Source organism: Hemiscyllium ocellatum, chromosome 10 (assembly GCF_020745735.1).
Source record: "Hemiscyllium ocellatum isolate sHemOce1 chromosome 10, sHemOce1.pat.X.cur, whole genome shotgun sequence".
NCBI classification, from domain to species: domain Eukaryota; kingdom Metazoa; phylum Chordata; class Chondrichthyes; order Orectolobiformes; family Hemiscylliidae; genus Hemiscyllium; species Hemiscyllium ocellatum.
The window spans coordinates 48,212,881-48,236,400 of record NC_083410.1 but is presented as its reverse complement, the minus strand read 5'-3'; the positions used below and the strand labels follow the sequence as shown (position 1 = coordinate 48,236,400).

The window sequence follows — 23,520 nt, the reverse complement described above, 5'->3', positions numbered from 1 at the left end:
TATTAATGTTTTAAAAAACAAATCACCTTCCCTTCTTTGAGAGGCACTCCTATTGATGGCTAGGTAAGTAGGCCTGGTGTAACTGGCTATTTGCATAGTCTCGCTGTAGGCCCAGAGTGTAGGGATGCCTGATACAATGAGTCCGTCGGCCTGGTATAGGACACTTGGCTATAATACTGGGACCCTGCATGTTCAGTTCTCAGCTGAGTTTCAAGTAGTTCCACCACCACCCTGATGAAGTTATGGTGGGCGTTTGACTAAATAACTGTAAATTTTCAGGTTCGAAGCTCTAATCCTGTGATATAGTCAATCATCAGTAATTTTAATTCTGATGTAGATTAAATTTTTAGGTCCTGAAGATTCTGTTGGCTGATGCCACTCTTTTATTCACGCACCAGAAACCGCATTTGTTAATATTGCATTGCTGATATTTGTGAACAGCTGCCACACTCTAAACTTAATAATGACTCTGTATCCTGACCAAATAAATACTTCTACGGGGATTCTCCTCAGTACTACACACAGGCTTGGAGCGGAAAGAAATTGCCTTTTGATCTTGTCCACAACTGTTCTGTGACAAATTTAGTTTTCTATAACTTGGCATTTGCTCCAGTAGGCCATCTTCCTTTAAGTGTTCCTGTGATTGATGTGATACCTTTGATATCTTCTATTAGCCTCCGGGACCACTAAGTTCAAGGCCTGCTTGGAACCTGAGGAATCCTGCAGAGGAGCTGAAGGCCTTCAGAGTCCTTGGGGTGATTGACAAGGTAATTCTTCAGCATCATTTTCATGGGTTTAACTATCAATCAGCCACCAGCTGAGGGTGCAGCTTTTGAAGCTATTGGCCTTGACAGCTAGAAAAAAGAAAAATGACTTGGTTTACCTGTGTTTTGCAGAAATCAAGGCGAGGAGGATGTGAGTTTGTTTAATCAAAATTGCAAGCTTGTGTGGTTGTATTGCATGTTGTAAATTGGTGGCAAGAATTCAACTAGACCTTTTGTAATATAGAAACAATAATTGCTGGAGAGTACAATGTTTTATCACATTAAATTTGCTGTTTCAATATATATTGTTCCAAGTACTAATGTGTATCTTTACGGCGAAGAATACATAAGCTTGAGCCCCTTCATATATACTTACTAGACTCCTGTTAGACAAGTTGTAATTAAGATGAGCTGCAGCTCCAAAGCATTGCTTACAGAAGTATGAAAAAGGAGGGTTTTTTTGGTTTAAAACCAGAGATTGAATGCTGAAAAGTTCACAGAAATTGAGAAGACCAATAAGATCAGAAGTACTGTAGCTTTACGTAAAATCTTGCATATTATAGGGCTACCACTATAAAGCCATTGCAGTAAAATCAAAATGTAAACAATTTTTATTAGGGAGAAGAAAATTTTTTTGACAAAATTAGCGGAATATGATGACCTTTGCAGGTGCAAGACTTTGAGTCCAATGTTCTGAGGTCTGTGGTAATGCTGCATTTATAATTACATGATTGCCTCGTTAAATCCAACAAGACCCTGAGGCTGTTTTACAGTGACAGGTGTAGTTGGGTTCAGTCTTATCCCACACATGTTTAACACTACTCCAAGTTTACACAATGAGGTAAGTGATGCAGAATGATAGATGAATTCCAGTAATTCAGTCAAGTGTTATTGTGACATCTAACTCTTGAGAGCAAAACTCATGAAGTTTGTTTGGGGGTGGGGGGGGGGATGTCAACTGAAAACTGAAGTTAAACTAAAATTCAAGTATCACTGTCGACTCTTACGATTTTTTTCCAGTTTGTTTAACTGCTATTTTACTGCTTTCCCATTGCTCATGGTGGAAACCGAATAATTGTGGTGTAGATCAAGGTTTGTGAAGATGTAAGTGTTGAAAGTACAGTGCAGCATCATCTCTTATTACACCATAATATGAAAAGGTTTATTTTCTTAAGAGTGAATTATTATGGTGCTTTATTTCATTCTTTTTCTTCCTCTCACAGAAAGCATGTGCATGGATTTATTTTTCTTAATCCTTGGATTCATATTTGAAAAGAACTGATATCCAGAAAGAAATAAAGAATTATACAGAGAGAATTAATGTAAACCTCTTGACATTCCAATCATATCTTCAAAGGACACTTTATTTAGTGACCTTGTGTTAAACAGATGTGCCAAACTATATTAATTTTCTTAAGCACTTTCACAAATTATGTTATTCTGCAGAGACTAAGGAGATTCCTGAGGGGTTGTCTTAACTATAACAGTGAATCATTTTCAGCAGCTCCCTTTTCTAATGTAACACCAGGAGTGCTGAGAGTAAATTACAAGGCAAAAGCTTGATTAAATTAGCAGATTAACGTAGGTTTAGCTCTTCCCTGTTCAAATTTCTTTATTTTAATTTTGGACCTGTTTGCTTTGACAAAATGGAAATTAGGATCACAAGATATTATATTTACTTGACCAAAAAAATCAATTTATATATCTCCATGTTGACTTCAAAAATATTACAGGGACTGTATGGGCTGGACATTGCAGTTGTTTTGGTGTTAGAGAAGCAGGATTGAGGGGTGGGGTCAGTGGCAAACTGTCAGAATTTGCCCCATTACAACCTTGGGAAATTGGTGTAATCTCAGGATATGAGACATGTACAGACAGTGGAGTCACTGTCACTTGGGATTCGAGCACAGGCTGCACTGCGGCCTTGTCGACCTGACAGAAATTGAAATCAGTGAGAATGTCAACTCCACTGTCCCCATATCGATGTCCGAACCCCCTTAATAAGTTACATCTTGTTCAATCAGGTATATCTCGATTTCTAACAGCAGTGTGGTTAATAAAATGTGATAAGTAACAGAATTGGCTGAAAAAAAGATAGTTGTGGAGTGGGTGCAAAATGAATCAATAAATATCTTTAAAGCTGCTTATAAAACGTTTTCAAGAACATTTTATGTCTCACTTTTGCATTGAAATTGAATTCAATCTTCTGGTCTGTTGTGCCTCCCTCTTTTTCTTCCTCTCTTTTTTTTAAACTCTTCTCTTTTTTTAATCTGCTCTTTGCTCGCTTGCTCTCTGTTTCTCTCTTTTTTTGTCTCTCTGTCTGTCTGTCTGTCTGTCTCTCTCTGTCTCTGTCTGTCTGTCTCGTCCTCTTTCCCCACTCTTTTCCTCCCATTCTTCCTCTCCCCCCTTCTTCCCCCCTCCCTCTCTTCCCCCCTCACTCCTAAGCGCGCTCTCTCGTCTTCACCCCCTGCTCCCGCGCACGCTCTCCCCCCCAACTCCGTTCCCCACCCCTCCCCCCCTCCTTCCTCCCCCTCCTCTTTCCTCCCCCCTCCTCCTTCCTTCCCCCCATCCTCCTTCCTTCCCCCCCCCTCCTCCCCTCTCTGGTGGCAGCGTAGACATGGTGGGTCAAAGGGCCTGTTTCTATGTTGTATGCATCTATGTAAGAAGGGGACTACAATTGTAATGGGTAATTGAAATGCCCATCAGCCATGATTGAATGGCGGAGTGGACTCAATGGGCCGAATGGCCTTACTTCCACTCCTATATCTTATAGTCTTATGGTCTAAGATAATAAATAAGGCACTAACAACAGGAAACATCTTGTTACAGTCTCCAGCATGTGGGACAAAGGTATTTGACAAATGAATGGGATGAAAAGTAGTCAGGTTGCTTGGATCTGATGACCTGCACTCAAGGCTTTTAAAAGAGGTATTGGAAATACTGATGGTAATATTCCAGAACTCCCTGAATTCTGAGTGGCTTCAATGGTTAGGAAAACTACTAATGTGACACCCTTGTACAAGAAGGGAGGGAGACAGAAATCCAGAAACTATAGCCCGGTTAGTCTAACATCTGACATTGCTGAGCATACTAGAGACCATTCTCAAGGAATAAGTAGTTGAACATTTAGAAAAGTTTAATGTAATCAGAGTTAAGATAGCTTTGAAAAAGGGAAATTGTGTTTATCTAATTTGCTGAAATTCTTTGAGGATAGAACAAATATAATTGACAAAGGGTAACTGGTTGATGTAGTGTATTTGGATTCCAGAAGGTATTTGATAATGTACCAGATAAAAGCTTTTTGCATGAGTTTGGAGCTCATGGTATTGAGAGGAACGTATTAACATGACTTGGATTGGTGAACACACAGAAGACAGAGTAGGAATTAATGGGTCTTTTTCAGGTTGAAAAGCCATCACTGGGAGAGTGCCACAAGGATCAGTCTTGGGGTCTGAATGATTTCTTACGTATATCAAGAGGAGGGGACAGTGTGTAATGTATCCTAAATTTGCTGATGATCTGAGAATAGGTTTTAGGGCATATAGAGATGAGGGCATGAGGAAACTGCAAAGGGATCTAGATAGGTTGACAGTGTGGGCAAAAATTTGGCAGATGGTGTTTGATATAGGAAAGTGGGAGGTCATGTACTTTAGTAGGAAGAATCAAAAGGCAGATTATACTATTTGAATGGAAAGGGACTCCAAAAAAAAAGAGCATATGGGTATTCTTGTGCTTAAAACCCAAAAGGTTAGCATGCAAATTCAGTAAGTAATTTTGCTCTTATTTGCTGAGGTGCTTGAAGTTGAAAAACAGGGGAAGTCTTGATAAAGCTACAGCTTGTTGGTGAGCCTGCACCAGGAATACTGTTTGCAGTTGTGGAGCTGGACAGCTTCACTCGACTGATTCCTGGTATAAAAGGGCTGACTTAAGGAAAAATGCCTAAATAAATTAATCAGTTATTCATTAGAGGTTTGAAGAATGAGGGGTGATCTTATTGAAACATTCAAAATTCTGAAGGTTCTCCACAGGGTAGATGTAGAGAAGAAGTTTTGAGAAGTGGTGGGTGTCTTGAACCAAGGGGTCATGGCTGTGGAATAAGGGGAAACCTACTTAAAACTAAGTTGCGAAGGGCTTGCTTCTCCCAGAGGATAGTGAATATGTGCAATTCTGTACTTCAGAAAGTTGTGGAGGCTAGATTGCTGAAAGTCTTTAAAGAGTTAGATTTTTGAAATATCCGGGAAATATGAGTGTTGTATTGAGCGGGGACAGAAGAGGAATTGAGACCTGGAGCAGATCAGCTATGATCTTTTGAAATGGGGTGGTGGGATAGGCTTAAGGGGCCAAATGGCTAACTCCCACTCCCATTTCTTATGATCACAGTCAGGGTCGCAGAGGACATACCCAGGATCTGCCATATTTCAGTAAGTCCACCGCTCATTTTCTCAACTCCCGATGGGTCAAATCCCCACCTGCTCAACATTTTTTCATAAGACGAATCTTTAATTTCTAGAAAGGATCTAATTCAACTTTCTCTAAACTGGTTATAACAAATTAAATATATCCTTCACATAAAGAGATCACATTGTATGTAGTGCACCAGTTGTAGTGTCAGCAAGCCTGTACACAGCTCCAGCATATTTTCCTGATTTTATATTCCATTCCCCGTGCAATAGATGTCAGCACTCCATCGGTATTCTCAATCACCTGCTACACCAGCAAACCAACTTTTGTGCTCTTCCAATCTTCCTATCAAAGTGGACAAGCCCACATTTTCCTACACTCTACATCTGCTAAACTTTCACTCACTCACTCAAGTCATCTGTGTTCCTTCACTGGTTCTCCAATCTTCCCAATAGCTCACTCATCTTGGTGTCATATCCCTCATGATCCAACTATCAATTGTATCGTGCTATGGCCATCATTTTAATGTACCTTTCCTGTTGGATTGTAAACTGTTTGGCTTGTTACTCATCATGCCATCCAGTTTCTAAATAAAGATCTGTTCTCCCCATGATTCCAAAAAATATTCCGTCCCTGAAAAATATTGCTCCCTCGATAGAGGCAACTGGTGGTGGTTTAACCTGGGGTTCACCACATCTTGGGGGAGGGGTGAAGTTGAGGTGGAGGAGGTGGGACCTTCATGGCAACCTCCGCCAGTGGGGGATTTGAAACTGGTGTAACTCTGCATTGCAAACCAGTCATCCAGCTAATTGAGCGCTGGTTATTTATCTAATCCTCCACGAGATTACAAGAATCTTGCTTCCCTTTGCAGTCCTTCACCTTTACCTTCAGGGTTCCAACTGCCTGATCAACCTGAAAGAAATCCCTTTTTCTGTTGCTCTTAACTGCATTAAGGTTTTTAACCTTCTCAGCTTTTCATCTTGCACTCATCGTAATTAGAATACGAGAACCTGACTTGAGAAAAGAGGCACCATATTGTACAATATGAAAGGAGGTTGATGATTGGATGGAGATGCAGCAAGAACAGTGAACTGTCATTTGTATTTCTTGGGGCAGGCAGATAGATTCTGATTGGTCAGGCTGTTGCCATGCATCTGTAATTGGCTGCCTCCATCACCACTATTTTGAAAAAGATGCAATGTCTGTACAAATTCCTGTAGGCTATTTAAACAGGGTCCTGTTTGTATATGTCTAGAGCACCAGTTTGCACAGTCTGATTTTAATTAAGTGGTTTCCCTTAATGGGCCACTTTTATTTAATAAATGATTTCTCATAGAGTCACATCTAATGCCTGATGTACTTTTCTGGGGCTTGCAAGCATAAGCTGGTTCAGCAAGGGCAGGATGATGCTCACTGAAAATGGTAGAAGGGGCGTGTTGTTTCATACAACCATTGGATCAACCTACCTGACATCACTACATTTAGGCAAGACTAATTCTAGAGCAAATTATACAATGAACGGAAGAGCCTTGGGAAAAGTTAATGGGCAGAGAGATCTGGGAGTGCAGGTCCATTGTACCCTGAAGGTTGCTGCACAGGTGGATAGAGTGGTCATGAAGGCATGTAGTATGCTTGCCTTCATTGGACGGGGTATTGACTATAGGAGCTGGCAAATCATGTTAAAATTGTACAAGACATTGGTTCGGCCGCATTTAGAATACTGTGTACACTTCTGGTCGCCACATTACCAAAAGGGTGTGTTTGCTTTGGAGAGGGTGCAGAGAGGGTTTACGAGGATATTGCCTGGTATGGAAGATTAGATTAGATTAAATTCCCTACAGTGTGGAAACAGGCCCTTCGGCCTAACAAGTCCAAACCGACCCTCTGAAGGGTAACCCACCCAGTAGGTGGGGAGTAGAGGGATACAGATGCTTAGGAATTGACTGACAGGTTTAGACAGCACATTTGGATCGGCTCAGACCTGGGTAGTAAATTTTCTTTGTTCTCTTTGTTCTAAAACTTAAACATCAGATTACCAAGTTGCATGCAAGGCACAATGGCTTTTTGGCTTGCTGGCAACATCCTGTTTGTGGAGAAACCACTTGTGTTTGCTACATAGAACAAGAGACTGTTCACTGTTCTTGCTGCATTTCCAACCAATCATCATCTTCTTTTCATGTTCAGAATTTTGAGAGCACTTCCCCGTGGTTAGCACTGCTGTCTCACTGCGCCTGAGACCCAGGTTCAATTCCTGACTCAGGCGACTGACTGTGTGGAGTTTGCACGTTCTCCCCGTGTCTGCGTGGGTTTCCTCCGGGTGCTCCGGTTTCCTCCCACTGTCCAAAGATGTGCGGGTATGGTGAATTGGCCATGCTAAATTGCCCTAGTGTTAGGGAAGGGGTATGGATGGGTTGCGCTTTGGCGGGTCGGTGTGGACTTGTTGGGCCGAAGGACCTGTTTCCACACTGTAAGTAATCTAATCTAATCTAAAATCTAGTGTAATATGAAGTAGACTGGGTACAGCTCGGGACCCCAAAGTGGTGGCTTGGGTTTTTTTCAGTCTGCAGTGACTGATAACTCAATCATGGTGTCAGTTATCTCACAAGTTAGTTTTATTAGGCCCTATCTCAGTGAGCAGAAAGCTAAGGCCCAATTCATAAGGTTGTAGTGTGTGAACTGTAGAAATTCCTACGTACATATTGGCCATGAATGTAGGCTTTAAGTAGGCCATAGGTAGGAACTCATTGTCAGACTTCTCAGTTAATAGATTAATGGTTAGTTTGAGCACAGAATAAAGTTGATTAAGCTGGGTAGAGAAATGTGATGTTAGGTATGTAGTCCGTTTGTCCCAGTGACTGGTAGAACCTTTTAAGCAACACGTCCCTTTGACAATTCGTACCAAGCACAACGCTGCCTGTGATGTCGAGCCACAGAAAAGCGTATCCATAATTCGATGTGATTTTACAATTGGAAACCATTTATTAAATAATCAGGAATGTGGTAAGAGTTGCATTGAAAACCAATTTAAAATGATCAGCCGGACTTGCTGTGTGATGCATGTGTGTGCGCTATAACAGGACCCTGTTTTCATTGTCAGCGCAATGAATTTGTACATACTTGTACACCTTTTTCAAAATGAAGGTCATAGAGGTGGCCAATTGCTGCTGTATCCCCATGGTAATGACCAGGCCAATCAGAATCTATCAGCTTGGCCTGTGATTTAACAATGACAGTTAACTGTCCCTACTGCATCTCTTGGCAATCAGCACCCATTTTTTGTGCTGTACAAAATGATGTGTTTTTGTTTAAGTCCATTTCTTGCATCCTAGTTCTGATGTGTGCAAGGTGAAATGCTTCATATTCTCTCATTTTATTGAAGATTAATGTCCTTGTCCTTTCTAAACATTCTACAACATGAATACTTAGCTCCCAATTGTGCAAAGCGCATTGTCAGGTGTAGTGTTAATATCACAGTCAGACATTTTCACGAAGATGCTATTAGGCTAAATGCAACTATTTATAAGCTTTGTTGTCATTTTATCTGTCTTTATTGTTCCCATTGTTCTTTATCTGCCTTGATATGTAATGGTGTCATGTCCTAGTTGGCAATCTTCCTTAAACTTGTCCCCGAATTAACATAATCAATTCTTCTCTAGTGGAGCTTTTCCCTTTAGTCATTGCTCATCTTTATTCTGACTGTGCCTTTTCACTCTGAACACCAGTGCAGTAAGGCTGTCTGACAGAATACTGGGTGGCAGCAGATGGTTGACTCCTGGGGCAGTTACATGTTACTGGTATTTGGTTCGGACATTGGATCTAATGTATGTACAAGTAAGTTTATTCAACTGTGAGGTTTTGCTGCATTTTGAAAATGACTTGTGATTATAACTTAAAAAACGATTTAGTTTATTTTGATAAGCATTGAATAGTAGTTGTCCATATGAGAAGATTAACATGAGCTGTTCCACAGTTGACCCTTATCTCTCTTAAATAGTTACAAGGTTAATTATGCAATAGCCTAGTGACGTAACTGTAATCCTTCTGCTTGCAATCTAAGTTATATGGATTGAAGCATCTTGGGCCTTAAGTTAATGTTGCTGCACAAATGCAGATTGTTAAGTTCCAGGTTTCACTGCACTCCACTTTGGCATTCCCTGTTACATTTAAAATCCAATTTTATCAACATTTCTCCCTCATCTCCACAAACAGTATGGGCATCAACTATGCACTGATATTTGTTAGTTTAAAAACAAAGCTTGTTTTCATGTATCTGCCTGGTGATTGTTAACAATGGAGATTATTTTATAATAATTTTTTTTACTATTATATCCAAAAGTGCTGGTACACCCAACTGAACGTTTTCCCTACCAAATCAGCCGTAATATTTTTAAAATATATTAACCACCATCAGTAAGTCGCCCATGTTTTCCAGTTGAGTATTTTGACATGCGGGTGTACTGGGAAAATCAGGTTGATAGTGGATTGCAAGAAAAGTCTACACGACGTAGGTGCAGCTTGTAGCAGAGCCCACTAGGAAACAGGCAATTCTGCATTTAGTGTTGTGCAATGAAGCAGACTTAATAAGAAAGCTTAAAGTGAAGGAACCCTTAGGAAGCTGTGACCATAATATGATAGAATTTACACTGCAATTTGAGAGGGAGAAGCTGGAATCAGATATAACAGTATTACAGTTTAATAAAGGCAACTACAGAGGCATGAGGGAGGAGCTGACCAGAATTGACTGGGAGAGGAGCCTAGAAGGAAAGACAGTGGAACAGTAATGGCAGGAGTTTGTGGGAGTAATTCGGGAGACACTGCAAAAATTCATCCCGAGGAGAAGGAAGCAATCGAAAGGGAGGATGAGTCAACTGTGGCTAACCAGGGAAGTCAGGGATAGCATTAAGGCCAAAAAAGACATATAATATGGCGAATGGGGATTGGGAAACCAGAGGATTGGAAAGACTAGAAAGAGCAACAGAGGACAACAAAGAAGGAAATAAGGAGGGAAAAGATTAAATATGACAGTAATATTAGGAAAGATTACAAGAGTTTATTTAAATATACAAAGGAAAAAAGAGAGGCAAAAATGGACATTAAGCTGCTGGAAAATGATGATGGAGAAATAGCAATGGGGAACAGGGAAATGGCTGAGGAACTGAATAAGTACTTTGTATCGGTCTTCACGGTGGAAGACATGAGTAATATCCTAAAAATTCAAGAGGGTTGGGGGCGCAGAGATGAATATGGTGACCACCACCAAGGAGAAGGTGCTAGAAAAACTGAAAAGTCTGAAAGTGGATAGATCAACCGAACCAGATGGGCTACACCCTTGAGTTCTGAAGGAGATAGCTGAAGAGATGATGGAGATGTTAGTGTTCTTTCAGGAATCACTGGAGTCGGGGAGGGTTCCAGAAAACTGGAAAATCATTAATGTAACTCCCGTTTTAAGAAAGGAGTCAGGCAAAAGACAAGAAATTGCAGGCTGATTAGCCTGACCTCAGCCATGAGTAAGATTGTGGAGTCCATTGTGAAGGATGAGATTTCTGAATACTTGGAAGTGTATGGTAAAATAGGGCAAAGTCAGCCTGGTTTCATCAAGGGGAGGTTATGCCTGACCAATCTGCTAGAATTCTTTGAGGAGGTGATGAGCAGGTTACGCCAAGGAGAACCAATGGATGTTATCTATCTGGACTTCCACAAGGCCTTTGATAAGGTGCTGCACAGTAGGCTGCTGAGAAGGATAAGGGCCCAAGATGTTAGAAGCAAGATACTAGCATGGATAGAAGTTTGGCTGTCTGGCAGAAGGCAGAGAGTGGGGATAAAAGGGTCCTTCTCAGGATGGAAGCTGGTGATGTTCCACAAGGATCAGTGTTGGGGGCTGCAACTTTTCACTTTATACATTAATGATCTAGATGAAGGAATTGACGGCATTCTGGCTAAGTTTGCAGATAATGCCAAGCTAGGGACAGGGGCAGGTAGTATTGAGGAGGCAAGGAGGCTGCAGAAGGATTTAGACAGGTTAGGAGAATGGGGTAAGAAGTGACAGATAAAATGCAATGTGAGGAAGTGTGAGGTCATGCACTTTGGTAGGAAGAATCGAGGTATGGATTGTTTTCTAATGGTGAGAAAATGCAGAAATCTGGAGTGCAAAGGAACTTGGACGGCCTAGTTTAGGTTTCTCTTTAGGTAAACTGCACATTGAGTCTGTGGTTTGAAAGGCAAATACAATATCATCATTCATCTCAAGAGGACTATAATATAAAAGCAGGAATGTATCTCTGAGGCTCTGCTCAGACCACATTTAGAGTATTCTGAAGAATTTTGGGTCCGATACCTCCAGAAGGATCTACTGGCCCTGGAGCAGAGGCGGTTCATGAGAATGATTCCAGGAATGAATGATTTCACGTAGGAGGAACATTTGAAGACTCTAGAACAATACACGTTGTTTAGACGGAGGTGGGGGGGGGGGGGGGGGGGGATCTGATTGAAACTTAGAGAATACTGGACAGTGTGGACATTGGGAATAGTAAATGGAAGACTCATTAGAATGGAGATAAGCAGATTTTTTTTTAGCCAGAGAGTATTGAATCGGTGGAATTTGTTACTGCAAAAGGCTGTGGAGGCCAGGTCATTGAGGATATTTAAAACAGATAAAGTTCTTGATTGCCATGGAGATTAAAGGTTACAGGGAGAAAGTAGGAATACAGGTTTGTCAACCCCATCAACCATGATTGAATGGGGGAGCAGACTTGATGGGCCAAATGGCCTAATTTCCACTCCTATGTTTTATGGTGTTATGGAGTAATTTACATTTGAAGGATAATGCAGACCAGCAATGGAGAGGGGGAGAATGTACATTGGTGAATTTACTGAGTGTTCCCTATCAATTGGCATAGACATGTTTATGGCGTACCTCCTAGAGTCATACAACATGGAAACAGATCCTTTGTCCATGGTGACCAAATTTCCCAAACTAAACTGCCTGTATTTGGCCCACATCCTTCTAAACTATTCCTATTCACCTGCCTGTCTAAATGTCTTTTAAATGTTGTAGTTATACCAGGATCTACCAATTCCTCTAGCGTTTCATTCCACATCTGAGCCAGCCTCTGTTTTAAAAAAAAATTACCCTTCAGATCCCCTTTTAATCTTTCTCCTCTCACCTTAAAAAATGCCCCATACTTTTGAACTCCCCTGTGCCACCGGAAAAGATCTTTGCTATTCACCTTATCTATGTCCTTTTATGGTTTTATAAATCCCTAAAAAGGTCAATTCTCAACCTCCTATGCTCCAGTGAAAAATGTCCCAGCCTATCCAGCCTTCCTTATAAACTTCAACCCTACATTCCTGATAACATCTTTTTATAAATGTTTTCTGCACCCTCTCCAACATAGTAATATCCTTCTTGTAGCAGGACAGCCAGTACAGTGTGCGGTACTCCAAAGCTGGCCTCACCAGTGTCCTCTCTAACCACAAAATGATGTCCCAACTCCTATACTCAATGGTCTGAGCAATGAAGGCAAACCTCGAAAGGCTGCCTTTACCACCTTCTATACCTGTGATGTACCTTCTAAGGAACTATGTACCTAGGTCTGTCTGTTCGACAGCATTCAATAGGGCTCTACCATTAACTGTATAAGTCTTGCCCTTGTTCGTATTATTGAAATGAAAAACCTCTGGGCCAAGTGGGACTCCAGCCTGGGTCTTCTGGCTCAGACGTAGGGACATTGCCGTTCTGCCATGAGGGCCCACTTGGCATATTTGTTCCCCCTATTCCACAAAGGGCACTGATCAGTCATAGAGGCCAATATAGTGTTCCCATTGCTTGGTTCCAGCCACTCTAATTGGTTCGTGATGCGGCTGTGAGTTAAGTAAATTGCATGGAATGAGTTTCGAAAACAAAGGGTTTTAATTAATAGTTATGGAGAATTTTCCTTTCAGTGGAAATGCTGAAAGAATAGGAAGGCAATTGAAGTAAACTGGAAAAGTTTACGGTTAAGACCAGCATGAGTCAAACAGGGCACAAGTTTGATATGTTGGTCAGTGGAGACCACTTATCTCTGAAATAGTGGCTTTACCAACATGTTTTCAAGATCAAAACAGAAGTTGCTGGAAAAGCTCAGCAGGTCTGACAGCATCTGTGAAGAGAAATCAGAGTTAATGTTTTGGGTCAGGTGACTCTCCCTCAGAAGGATCATTAGACCTGAAATGTTAACTCTTAATTTCCCTTTACAGATACTGCCTGACCTGCTGAGCTTTTCCAGCAACTTCTGTTTTTGTTTCTGATTTTACAGCATTCGCAGTTTTTTTCGATATTTAAATTTTCAAAATATTCACTTCAGAGATAGACATCAAGTTTCTTCATCCAGTTTCTAAATATTTCGATCTAAACCAATGTGCAGGGTGACTCCATTCAGAGATGGGAAGTATTTTCCACTGAAGACAGCTTGGGTCCAGGATAACACCGATTTTTCATGTAGTATATTTTATATCCTGGTAGCTGCAGTTTGGGACAAAATTTGAAATCTTTAAAATTCAAGACAATTAATGAAATTTAGAGGTTAACAAAATTTAGCTTTTGCTAGAATGAGTTAAAATACCCTCATTTGATTGTAATTTTTAAAACCTGGATTGATATCTAATTTTTATGGTAATACCATCCAAATTTCATGTTCGCAGAAGAAAATTGAGTGATCAACAGATGTAGAAAAAACTTCATTTGAATATAATCATAATGCCAATTATTATTTTAATGGTAAACCTCAACAGATATTGGAATTGACGACAAAATTGTCAAAGTTTGTAATCCTTTGGTTCATAAGATCAAACCTGTGCCTTGTTTGGCAGGAAAGTACTCACTAGTCATAACTGGAAACCTTTTCAGTTTACAGCAGCTGTACTTTTATTCATTTAGCAATTTTTCCACTGCAAGAAAATCTCTGCACAATGATTAATTAAAACTCGTCATTTTCAAAATTCACTCAGTGCAATCGACTTAAGTCACAGCCACATCCAGGTTAACTGTGGATTCTTAATCTTTCTAGTGCTAGAGGTCACTCATGAATTGGAATGGGAACTAACAGTCACTGCTGCTGATATCAAGGGAATGGCACAAATGACTGAAACTGTCTCCTAGTGTAGACCTAAAATGCCAGACCTGTTGAAGAATCCTTGGTGAATTATAATGGCTACTGACTCCAACTCGTATGAAGGGAATAAGTAAGGAAGAAGCAGGAGGTTGTTTCCACTAGTGGGTGAAACTAGGACTAGAGGATATAGTCTCAAAATAAGGGGAACAGATTTAGGACTAAGTGGAGGAGAAACTTCTCCCAGAGGGTCATGAATCTGTGGAATTCTCTGCCCAGTGAAGTAATTGAAGCTCCCTCATTGAATATTTTTTAAGGCAAAGGTAGATTTTTGAACAGTAAGGTTATGGTGGGGGTAACTGGAGCTGAGTCCATGAAACGATCAACCATGATCTTATCAAATGGTGGAGCAGGCTGGAGGGGTCAGATGGTCGCATACTGCTCCTGTTTCTTACATTTCTCATCCCAATTTCAAATGTTGTCTTCCACCATCTTCCAAATACACTTAAAATAACTGACTCTGCTGGCTTGTTCTGTGTAATTTTGAAGTCAATATTTTCTTCAGTGCTATTTCCTTCCTCAAACCTTTTGAAATTCTGTCTTTGTAATTTGATGTTGTGACTTATTCTTAGGACACTGTAGCGACCAAAGCTGTGAAACCAGCTATAAAAAAATGGCACCCAAACATAAATGGTCATTTGCACTGCGTATAAAATATGGCCTTTTGTAACAAATATGTACGTTGGATAAAGGAGGAATCTGGGTTAAAATTCTGGAATTCCTTCCCTGAGGGCATTGTGAGTCAACCTACACGCAGACTGCAGTGGTTAAAGAAGCCAGCTCACCACCACCTTCTCAAGGGCAAGTAGGGACGGGCAACAAATACTGGTCGAGCTGCGTCCCAGGAGTGAATAAAAAGACAATTATCTTTGCTTCGTGACAGGAAGAGGGACAGTAGGCAAGTCACTTGCATTAAAAAGTTAACAGGTTTCGTAAAGAGACTTTCCACCCTTTAGGAAGAATTTACTGAGAAAGATGAATAATTAAAATGCAAAATACTGCATTTCTGTTTACATCATAGAGCACCAGTTGGGTCAGAGACAACCCAGCTGTATTCCATGCATATTCCACAGGACTTGGCAGTAGAAATATTCATGTTTTAGTAAGTAAGTTTATGAAAGCTCAATTGCCACAGATTTAAAGAAGTAAAAGTGATTAAATATGACATTGAACAGATGGAGACTATCTAGCCGCCTGATGTATCTGGCTCTAATTATATTATCATTGGTTTCGCCTGGCTTAGAGGAGGTGTTTCCAGGGGCTGATTTGCAGTCATTTATAAAACACCTGTTTGGGAAAACTATTTGCCGACGGCCAATTTAAAAAAAAATTCACAGATGTGCTTTCTTCGTGTCAGCACACTGTAAATATTCTCCGGCTTTATGAGGAGAAAGAAGACGAGGCAGTTTTGTTCAGTTTTTGTTTTGTCTTTCCTTTTTCAGGTGTTTCTCTAGAGGTCAGTTTTGGGCTGCGTATGATTTCTGTAGCCATTACATCCTGCTATCACTGATTCAATTTTAAGATGCACCTTTGGGCTGAATGTGTACACAGCCGAGTTGCGTAACCGGTGTTGAAGAAGTACTGATTTTAACTTGTGGTTGTATTTCTTTCCAAAGGTTTTACTCGTGTTGGATTCCAGGACACAGGAGACGTTCATTTTAAAAGTAAGCAGCTTTTCAAAGTGTAAAATAAACAAAAACAGAAAATGCTGGAAAAGCTCAACAGGACTGGCAACATCTGTGGAGAGAGAGCAGATTTGATGTTTCAGATCTAATGACCTTTCTTCAGAAGATTCTGAAGAAATGTCATATTAGACTCAAAATGTTAACTGATTTTCCACAAATGCTGCCAGACCTGCTCAGTTTTTCCAGCAACTTCTGTTTTTGTTTCACATCTGCTGTTCTTTGTGCTTTGTTCAATTTTATGGCTGAATCCTAAAAATGCAACTTTGTCATTTCGTCATTTTTAAGTCTTATGTGTGTATTCAGAGAACCATCTCTTAAAATCTTGGAATGAATTGGAAGATGGGAATGTGGAAATGTTGGTTGCGATATCCAGAGAATGTTCTGGAGGAGGAAATAGAGCTCTCTGGGAATTAAGGTTGACAAACTGTCTTTTGAGGGTGAGCAGAAGACCATTTTGGACTGAAAAATTGATGGCTTACTGTCAGAGACGATCGCTGCTCAAATGTATGGAATGGAGGAGCTGGTGTTGGATTGGGGTGGACAACGTTTAAAAATCACAACACCCGGTTGTAGTCCAGGTTTATTTGGAAGCACTAGCATTTGGTGTGCTACCTGATGAAAGAGCAATGCTCTGAATACTAGTACTTCCAAATAAACCTGTTGGACTATAGGCAGGGGTGTGATTTTTAACTAACTATATGGAAACATAAGACCACTTTCATTCCTGATTTTCCTGTTTGCTGGCCATGAATAAGGGATATAAGAAGGGCCTAAAAAATGTCTGTCTTATTGGCTTGACATTCCCCACTGAGTGGTGCATCTGACTCAGTTGACTCCTTGACCTGCTCCTAGGGATCTACCACTGTTTTACACGCGATCTCCTCAGAGGAGTGCCCTTAATTAAGAAGATGTCAAGGGCCCCACCCGTCGAGGTGGCCCTTGAACATTCTCCTCTGTCTCAGTTGTAGAGCTGGAATATTGGAGGGAAAGGAGGATAATAGTGCCAGTGTTTGCTTTAGCTGATTGCTAGTGAGACCTTGTTTGCTCAGACTGACCATGGTAAGGCCAGAGTGATTACAACTTTTCTATACTCTACTCATTTGCTCCCTAAACAGCCTGGATGAGAACATATGGAACAACTCCATAGTTGGTTTGATGTGTTAGTTATTTTAAATCCCACTCCCGAGACTGGAGTATTCAATTTACCGGAGCAGCAGTGAGGAAGTGCTGCTATGCTGTCATTCAGATGAGGCCTTGTCTGTTTCTTCAGATGAGTATAAAGGTCCCATGGTACCACTTTGCAGAAGAGCAGGGAAACAGCTACTAAATGTTCACCCCTCTCCCAGTGTATGCTTACAAGAATGGAACTGAGCTGACCGTATATTGGACTTTGTGGGTGATTTGGGGGTGACGGAAGGAATGAGGCTGTTCACCTGTTGAACCCAATGTAAATACAGTTTAGACAGATGGGATAGAATCTTTGCTTCTATCTTTGTTTTAGCAGCTGTTATCACAAGTGAAAACAGTTTGGGTACTCAACCTATTCTCAGCAGCACAAAACTGCCCATAATTCCTCACCAATTGACGTTAATTGGGCAATCTCATTCAAAGATCTCTGAGGTATGACTGGTTTCAGCAACGGAAATCTCAGACTAGTCAGGTAGGGGTATCCTTTTACATTTAGCTATACGTTGTGTTATTGTAACTGGGTTCAGCTTGTGTAGTATTTGGTTTCTAGCATGAGTAAAATACATCTTCACCCTGTGCCTATTTACCGTTTGGCACTTGATTCTAGATTGTATTTAGTTAGTTCCTATTTTTTCAGTAAGACGATGAAATGATGAGTCAATCCACTTACTGTTCATGTTATTTGAATATCTGTTCGGTCAAGAATGTTGTGTTTGTTTTGAAATTCAGCTGATTAATGATTTAGATGGTGGTAGATTTCTAACCTGTTTCCAAATTGCTTTCCTAAAGTAATAGTTATCTTTCTGTGCTTTCTAAATTAAACCACTCTGAGCGTACACAATGGTTTATGTGTGTCCTTAAAGTAAAATTTGATTCTGTTATTATGTTCACACCCAACACCTCTTGATTCTCTTTTCCCAAAGATGCCAGCACAGATTTTCCACATTGCTATTCTGCCAGGAGTACCCTTGATTTGGAGTTCCAACTGCTGTAGATTTTCTGGAGTCAGGTCCCTATACATTATTGACATATTTCCTGGATTTTTATAAGGGAATTACCTCTGGTGAGAGTGGGAGTGGAACATGCCTGCAGTCTTTGTGGTAGCCCAAAGAAAGTCTTCTAATGCCAGCTCCCCCCCACCGTCCCCAGTCCATAATTTAAATGCAAAATGTTGGAAATGTAGAGAGTTGGAAACCAGCAGAGGAGCTTCAAAAGAAATTTCCCTCACTTTCCAGCTGAGGTATAGCAGAGTGAAGGTGGAACTGGGAGGTTAGGGCCATGGCCTTGTATTACATTATTGTTGAAGAGACATAAGATGCTCTCTGATATCTGGCTCAGGTGGACATTCTTTAGTTCAACAAACTTAAAGTTGCTCATTTTATTGACCAACATTGGAAACTTAACTGACTGTCCTCTTTCCTCTGCATAGTTTGCAGCTACTGATGCCATTTGTAGTGATCCTGTTGATTAGCCCTGTTGAGATCGGCTCTGTGGACAGCTAAAACAAAGGAATACTGGGGCTCTCCTGATCACTGGATAGATTGATAAGTACGGTTCCCCAGTAGCTGAGATGGCAAAGGACAGGAAGCTTATTTGTCACTGTTTTTCCAATAGTCCAGTCAAGGGGTGGATAATGTGGATTTTAGAGTCTTTGAGCTGAAATAATTTTTTTTAAAACAAATCAATACAGAATGTTTGGTACTTTCTATGGGCTCATTCTAGTCGGTACCATTGCCTCACAGCCATACAGTCATTGTGTTCTAATCCAGCTAAGCCTGATCCTGACTAATCACTCTCCCAGTCCTGTGTCTGACTCCAAATATTCACTATCCTTGAACACAGCTAGTGACCTTTGATATTCCCTATCTTGACTCCTAATTTGACCATCAACCCATATACTGCTTCAGCACTCATCCCTCAGTTTCCATGATGAACCCTGGCTATTTCTCGATCAGGTATCACCCATTCCTAGCCCCAATCTCTTAATTTCCCATCTTTGCGACTCTAGGTCTCCACTCCCCTTGACTCAATCCCCTCATCTAGGGCAGCCTTGTAAGGACCTATTTCGCTCTGGAGTAAAGGTGCAGGTTAGAGTGGGACCCACCATCCGAGAAACAGATGGCCACTGGGGTTGCCAAAATGGGCTGGTTGGAGTGCATGCCATGGTTCTCTCAGACTCTGGCTCAATCGTTTGGTTACATTTCAGGCCCTCTCACCCTCGTACTTCGTTTGTCATAGTCTGCCATGCTACTCCCCAACCCACCTATGCCGACTCATGTCCCATCACCCCATTAGTCCCTTAACAGAGCATGAGTGAGCACAGGGTCTTCATGTCCATTCACCCTATGTACAGAATCAATGAGCCTGATAGTAAAAATGGTGTGTATCAATCTGCTTAGAAAAAAAATAAAGTAACCCTTTGACACTTCGATAATCTTTCTTTTATATTTGAATGGTCTATTTAATAGAAATAATAGAAACTTTGAATACTTTACCCTACTTAGTTGTATGCAGATAAATATTGAAATATTGACAACAGAGTACATAGCAGAAGGAAAAGTGGTAGAACCACAAAGATGTCAGTGAAGCAAAGTCAACAATTCTGACCAGCTGTGTAAATAACCGTAGCTCTCTTGATCCTGCTATGAGTCTGAACTCAGCCAGTGAATTCTCCTCTCGTCTGGTCCCTCTCCACTCCCATCTGTGATTCTTCTGATACTTCTAATCAGTTTCAGAGTTTCCGATTCACGGGCACTAGCTGCCTTCTCTTCACCATGCATGTGCAATCCCTTTACATGTCCAACCCCAATCAGGATGGTCTCAGGCCTCACAGTTTCCTCCTGGAATAAAGGCCTGAACTGTCCCCATCCACCACCATCCTTCTCCACCTGCCTGAGCTCGTCCTGTCCCTGAACAATTTCTCCTTTTACTGTTCTCACTTTCTTCACACCAAAGGTATGGCCGTGGGTGTATGGGTGTCATATACGTGGGCCTCAGTTATGCCTGTCTCTTTGAGGAATGTGAAACGTTCCTTGTTCTGGTCCTGCTGTAGCCTCCCCCTCTCATCCTGAATTGGGAAAGTTTATCAATTTCACTTGCAATTTCTAACCCGCTCTCATCTTCACACGGTCCACCTCTGACTCCTCCCCTCTCTTCCTCGAAATCTGTTTCCATTTCTGGGGATAGGCTGGCCACCAATAACTACTACAAACCCACCGATTCCCAGAATTGCCTCGACTATGCCTCTCCACACTCTCTGCTTCCTGGAAAGACTCTATTCCGTTCTCCCAGTTTCTCACTCCCCATTGCCACTGTTCCAATGATGCTACTTTTGACAAGGGGGCCTGTGAAATTTCCACCACCTTCATCAACTGATAAATCCCATTCACCATGATTGACAGGCCCTCCAGCCATGCCTGACCCAGCCTCCACACCTCGGTCCTCACCACCCTCTCTTCCCTCCAACAAGACCGATAGGGTCCCCCTGGTCCTCACTTCCCCTATGTCCACCAGTGTTTTCTACTCTAACCCCATACACCTTACTATCACGTGGGTTACTGCTACAAACAACCCAAAGTCAGCCACTAATGTTACCCATTAGTTGCTAATGATTTCTTCAGGCTGACAATTGTGTTTCTCTCCATCTGGACTCCATCTCCAACCGTTGTTTACTATGCCCCCACTGCCTCCATATACTGTACATGCCAACCTTTCCTAGCTACCATCAGTTCTGAGGAAGGGTCTCTAGAATGAAATGTTAACTCTGCTTCCTCCACAGATGCTGGGTCAAGAGAGAGTGCTGCTGGGAAAGCACAGCAGGTCAGGCAGCATCTGAGAAGCAGGAGAATCGATGTTTTGGGCATAAACCCTTCATCAGGAAATGTCGATTTTTTTTTTTCCCCCCCGGTCATCGGATGCTGCTGTGCTTTTCCAGCACTGCACACTCGACTTTGATCTCCAGCATCTGCAGTGCTCACTTACTCCTCTCCACCAATGCGCTCAGACCTGCTGGGTTTTTCCAGCAATCCCTGATTTTGTTCCTCCATTATGCATGCTTGTCTTTTTTCTAAGCAACTTTGTAAATGCTGTGGTCACTGATCGCTTCACTGGTTCTGTCCATAATGTGGAAGGAGGTGGAGTTGCCATGAAGGGTATGGAGTCCATTGGAGATGGGTGGGGTACATGGTGGCACGGAGAAGGAATGGGTAAGACATTTTGAACTTGCCTTCAAAAGATTCTTGAATCCTGACTATGGTTCATGAGTATTCTGAGATTCGTAAATATGTCATAGTGAAGCTGCCTCAACTCCACAAAATTGTGAGGAGTTGGGAGCTGCTTGTCCTGCAATGGAGCCAGATTGATGGGTGCTGTAGGGTGGACATTGCTAGCAGTGCCATTATCCTATGCCAGCAAAGATTGCAGGTATCAAGAATCCCTATCTACCATTTTTTTTAATCCCTGCCCCTGTTCTGACATAAGCTTGAAAATGTGAGCTCAGGTTTCCTCACCCTGCAGCGTTATCCACTGCTGTCCATTCGTTGTTCTCACGTAGCCAACTCAAACTCAGTTATCAGGCTGCCTCAGACTTTACTATTCAGACACCCTGATAATTAGGCTGTGATCTTGCTACTATACTCTCTTCTAATTGAATAACCTTTTAAGTACGAAGGTAATCATCAGTACTTCAGTGTATTAATGCAGCATAAATTTCATAAAACTCAACATGCTCCCACAATCTACAGTCTGAAAATTGACACTAACCTTTGATTAGCTTGTGTAGTTTTTTTTAAAATCTAAAATTCTGTTGCATTTGTTCTGTGAGGAAAGTAACCAAAGTATTGTTCTGATGACTTAGTTAAGAGTGAGAGAGAGCCTAATAAAAACGTTGACCCATGTAATTGATTTTAATGGCAGCTCAGTGCCATCCTCTGTGTGCTGGATAGCAGCCAAGTGCCATCAGTTAGGCCTTGGGGAGCTCGGGGCACCGAGGAGGAGATGAAGAGGACTAACTGGCTTTCTGAAGCACAGAATAACACAAACAGATTAGTGTATTTGATAAGTGCAGCGCGCAGCATGTTCTAAAGCAGCAGAGAGTACAACTGACCTTTCTATTCTCTGTCAGAGTCTGAGGAAAAGCAGTGAGTGCAGCAGAAACAGAAAGACCATCATTCCCCACTGTGTTCCCAACATGGTGCAATTGAAGAAACAAATCATCTCTGAAGACTCCATCTTTCTTTTGCTTCAGTATGCAGAAGGTATGTGTTGGTCTTGTCAATTTAAGTTGATTTATAAATTCACTTTAATTTGTCATCCAGTTTAGTAAATTCATTCCAGAATAAAAAAAATCCAAGTGTTTTATGTGGAAGAAACCACATTACTATCTAATTGTTACAACATGTATCACCAACATATTGCTTTTGGCAGTACCTGGGTTTGCCTGAAGAACACAGTCTGAGGCAGCTCCAATATCGTGCCTTAGACCTCCTTCTGTTCTGTTGGTGCTGTGTAGTTGCACACACTGGCAAGCAAATACATTTTAAAATGTATGCAGTTTGATCAATCTGCTCCAGATGTTGCATGTACAGAATCAATGAGAATTTTGAAGACTGATCAATTTTTATTAGTTAAGGGCATTGAGGGATGTGTAGCACATGCAATTAAATGGAGTTGGTTTCTGGATCAGCTGACAAAATGAAGGAAAACACACACTGATGGGTGGGGGGGTGGGTGGGGTGGGGTGGGCGGAGGGGGCCTTCCTGTCCTACCCTATCCTATACTCAGTTATTCAATAACTCTTGATTCAAAGGTAGATAAAGGTTTCCTGCCAATAGGACAAAATGATCGCGTTGCTCACAGAATTCCAGTGACCATTTAAAATTGTTGATCTTTAAAAATATATTTTGATCAATGAGTTTTTTTTTAAAGATTTCACAGCAAAGATTGTGTTCACCCGTGAGCAAAGCATGCTTCTCTATTTGTTGATGCAGCCACTAGCCACCTACTAGTTAGAACGCAGTAGAATTTCATCAGATTAACCTCAAATTGGAATATTTTGCTTTAAGGCTATTTGAATTCTGTTTCCCCTGTGTCGATGTATTTAATTGCTCCAGGAATGTTTTAAAAAAAAGCATAAAAGAATTTGTAATGATATTGCATTTGTTTTTGTCTTCTAGCATCACCAAAAACTTTGCTGCACCTTCACTTCTTCGGGCACTATTAAGGCAACTGTTTTAATAATGAAATAAGTTGATGAAAATATAATTTCCCCTTCATTAAACTCTTGAAATGATGCCAAAATCCAAACTCTCAAACAAAAATGCAGCCCAGTCAGAATGC

General features: G+C 41.2%; 1 protein-coding gene across 3 annotated transcripts in view; it reads left to right on the top strand.

The window, feature by feature from the left end:
* Positions 1 to 23,520, top strand: part of rps6kc1 (ribosomal protein S6 kinase polypeptide 1) — a 176,484-nt gene that overhangs the window by 113,100 nt on the left and 39,864 nt on the right. For all 3 annotated transcript variants that reach the window (XM_060831474.1, XM_060831475.1, XM_060831473.1), the window contains 3 exons: positions 675 to 767; positions 15,928 to 15,975; positions 22,307 to 22,439. In XM_060831474.1, coding sequence (XP_060687457.1) covers positions 675 to 767; positions 15,928 to 15,975; positions 22,307 to 22,439 — 274 coding nt within the window. The remainder of the gene's footprint in view (positions 1 to 674; positions 768 to 15,927; positions 15,976 to 22,306; positions 22,440 to 23,520) is intronic.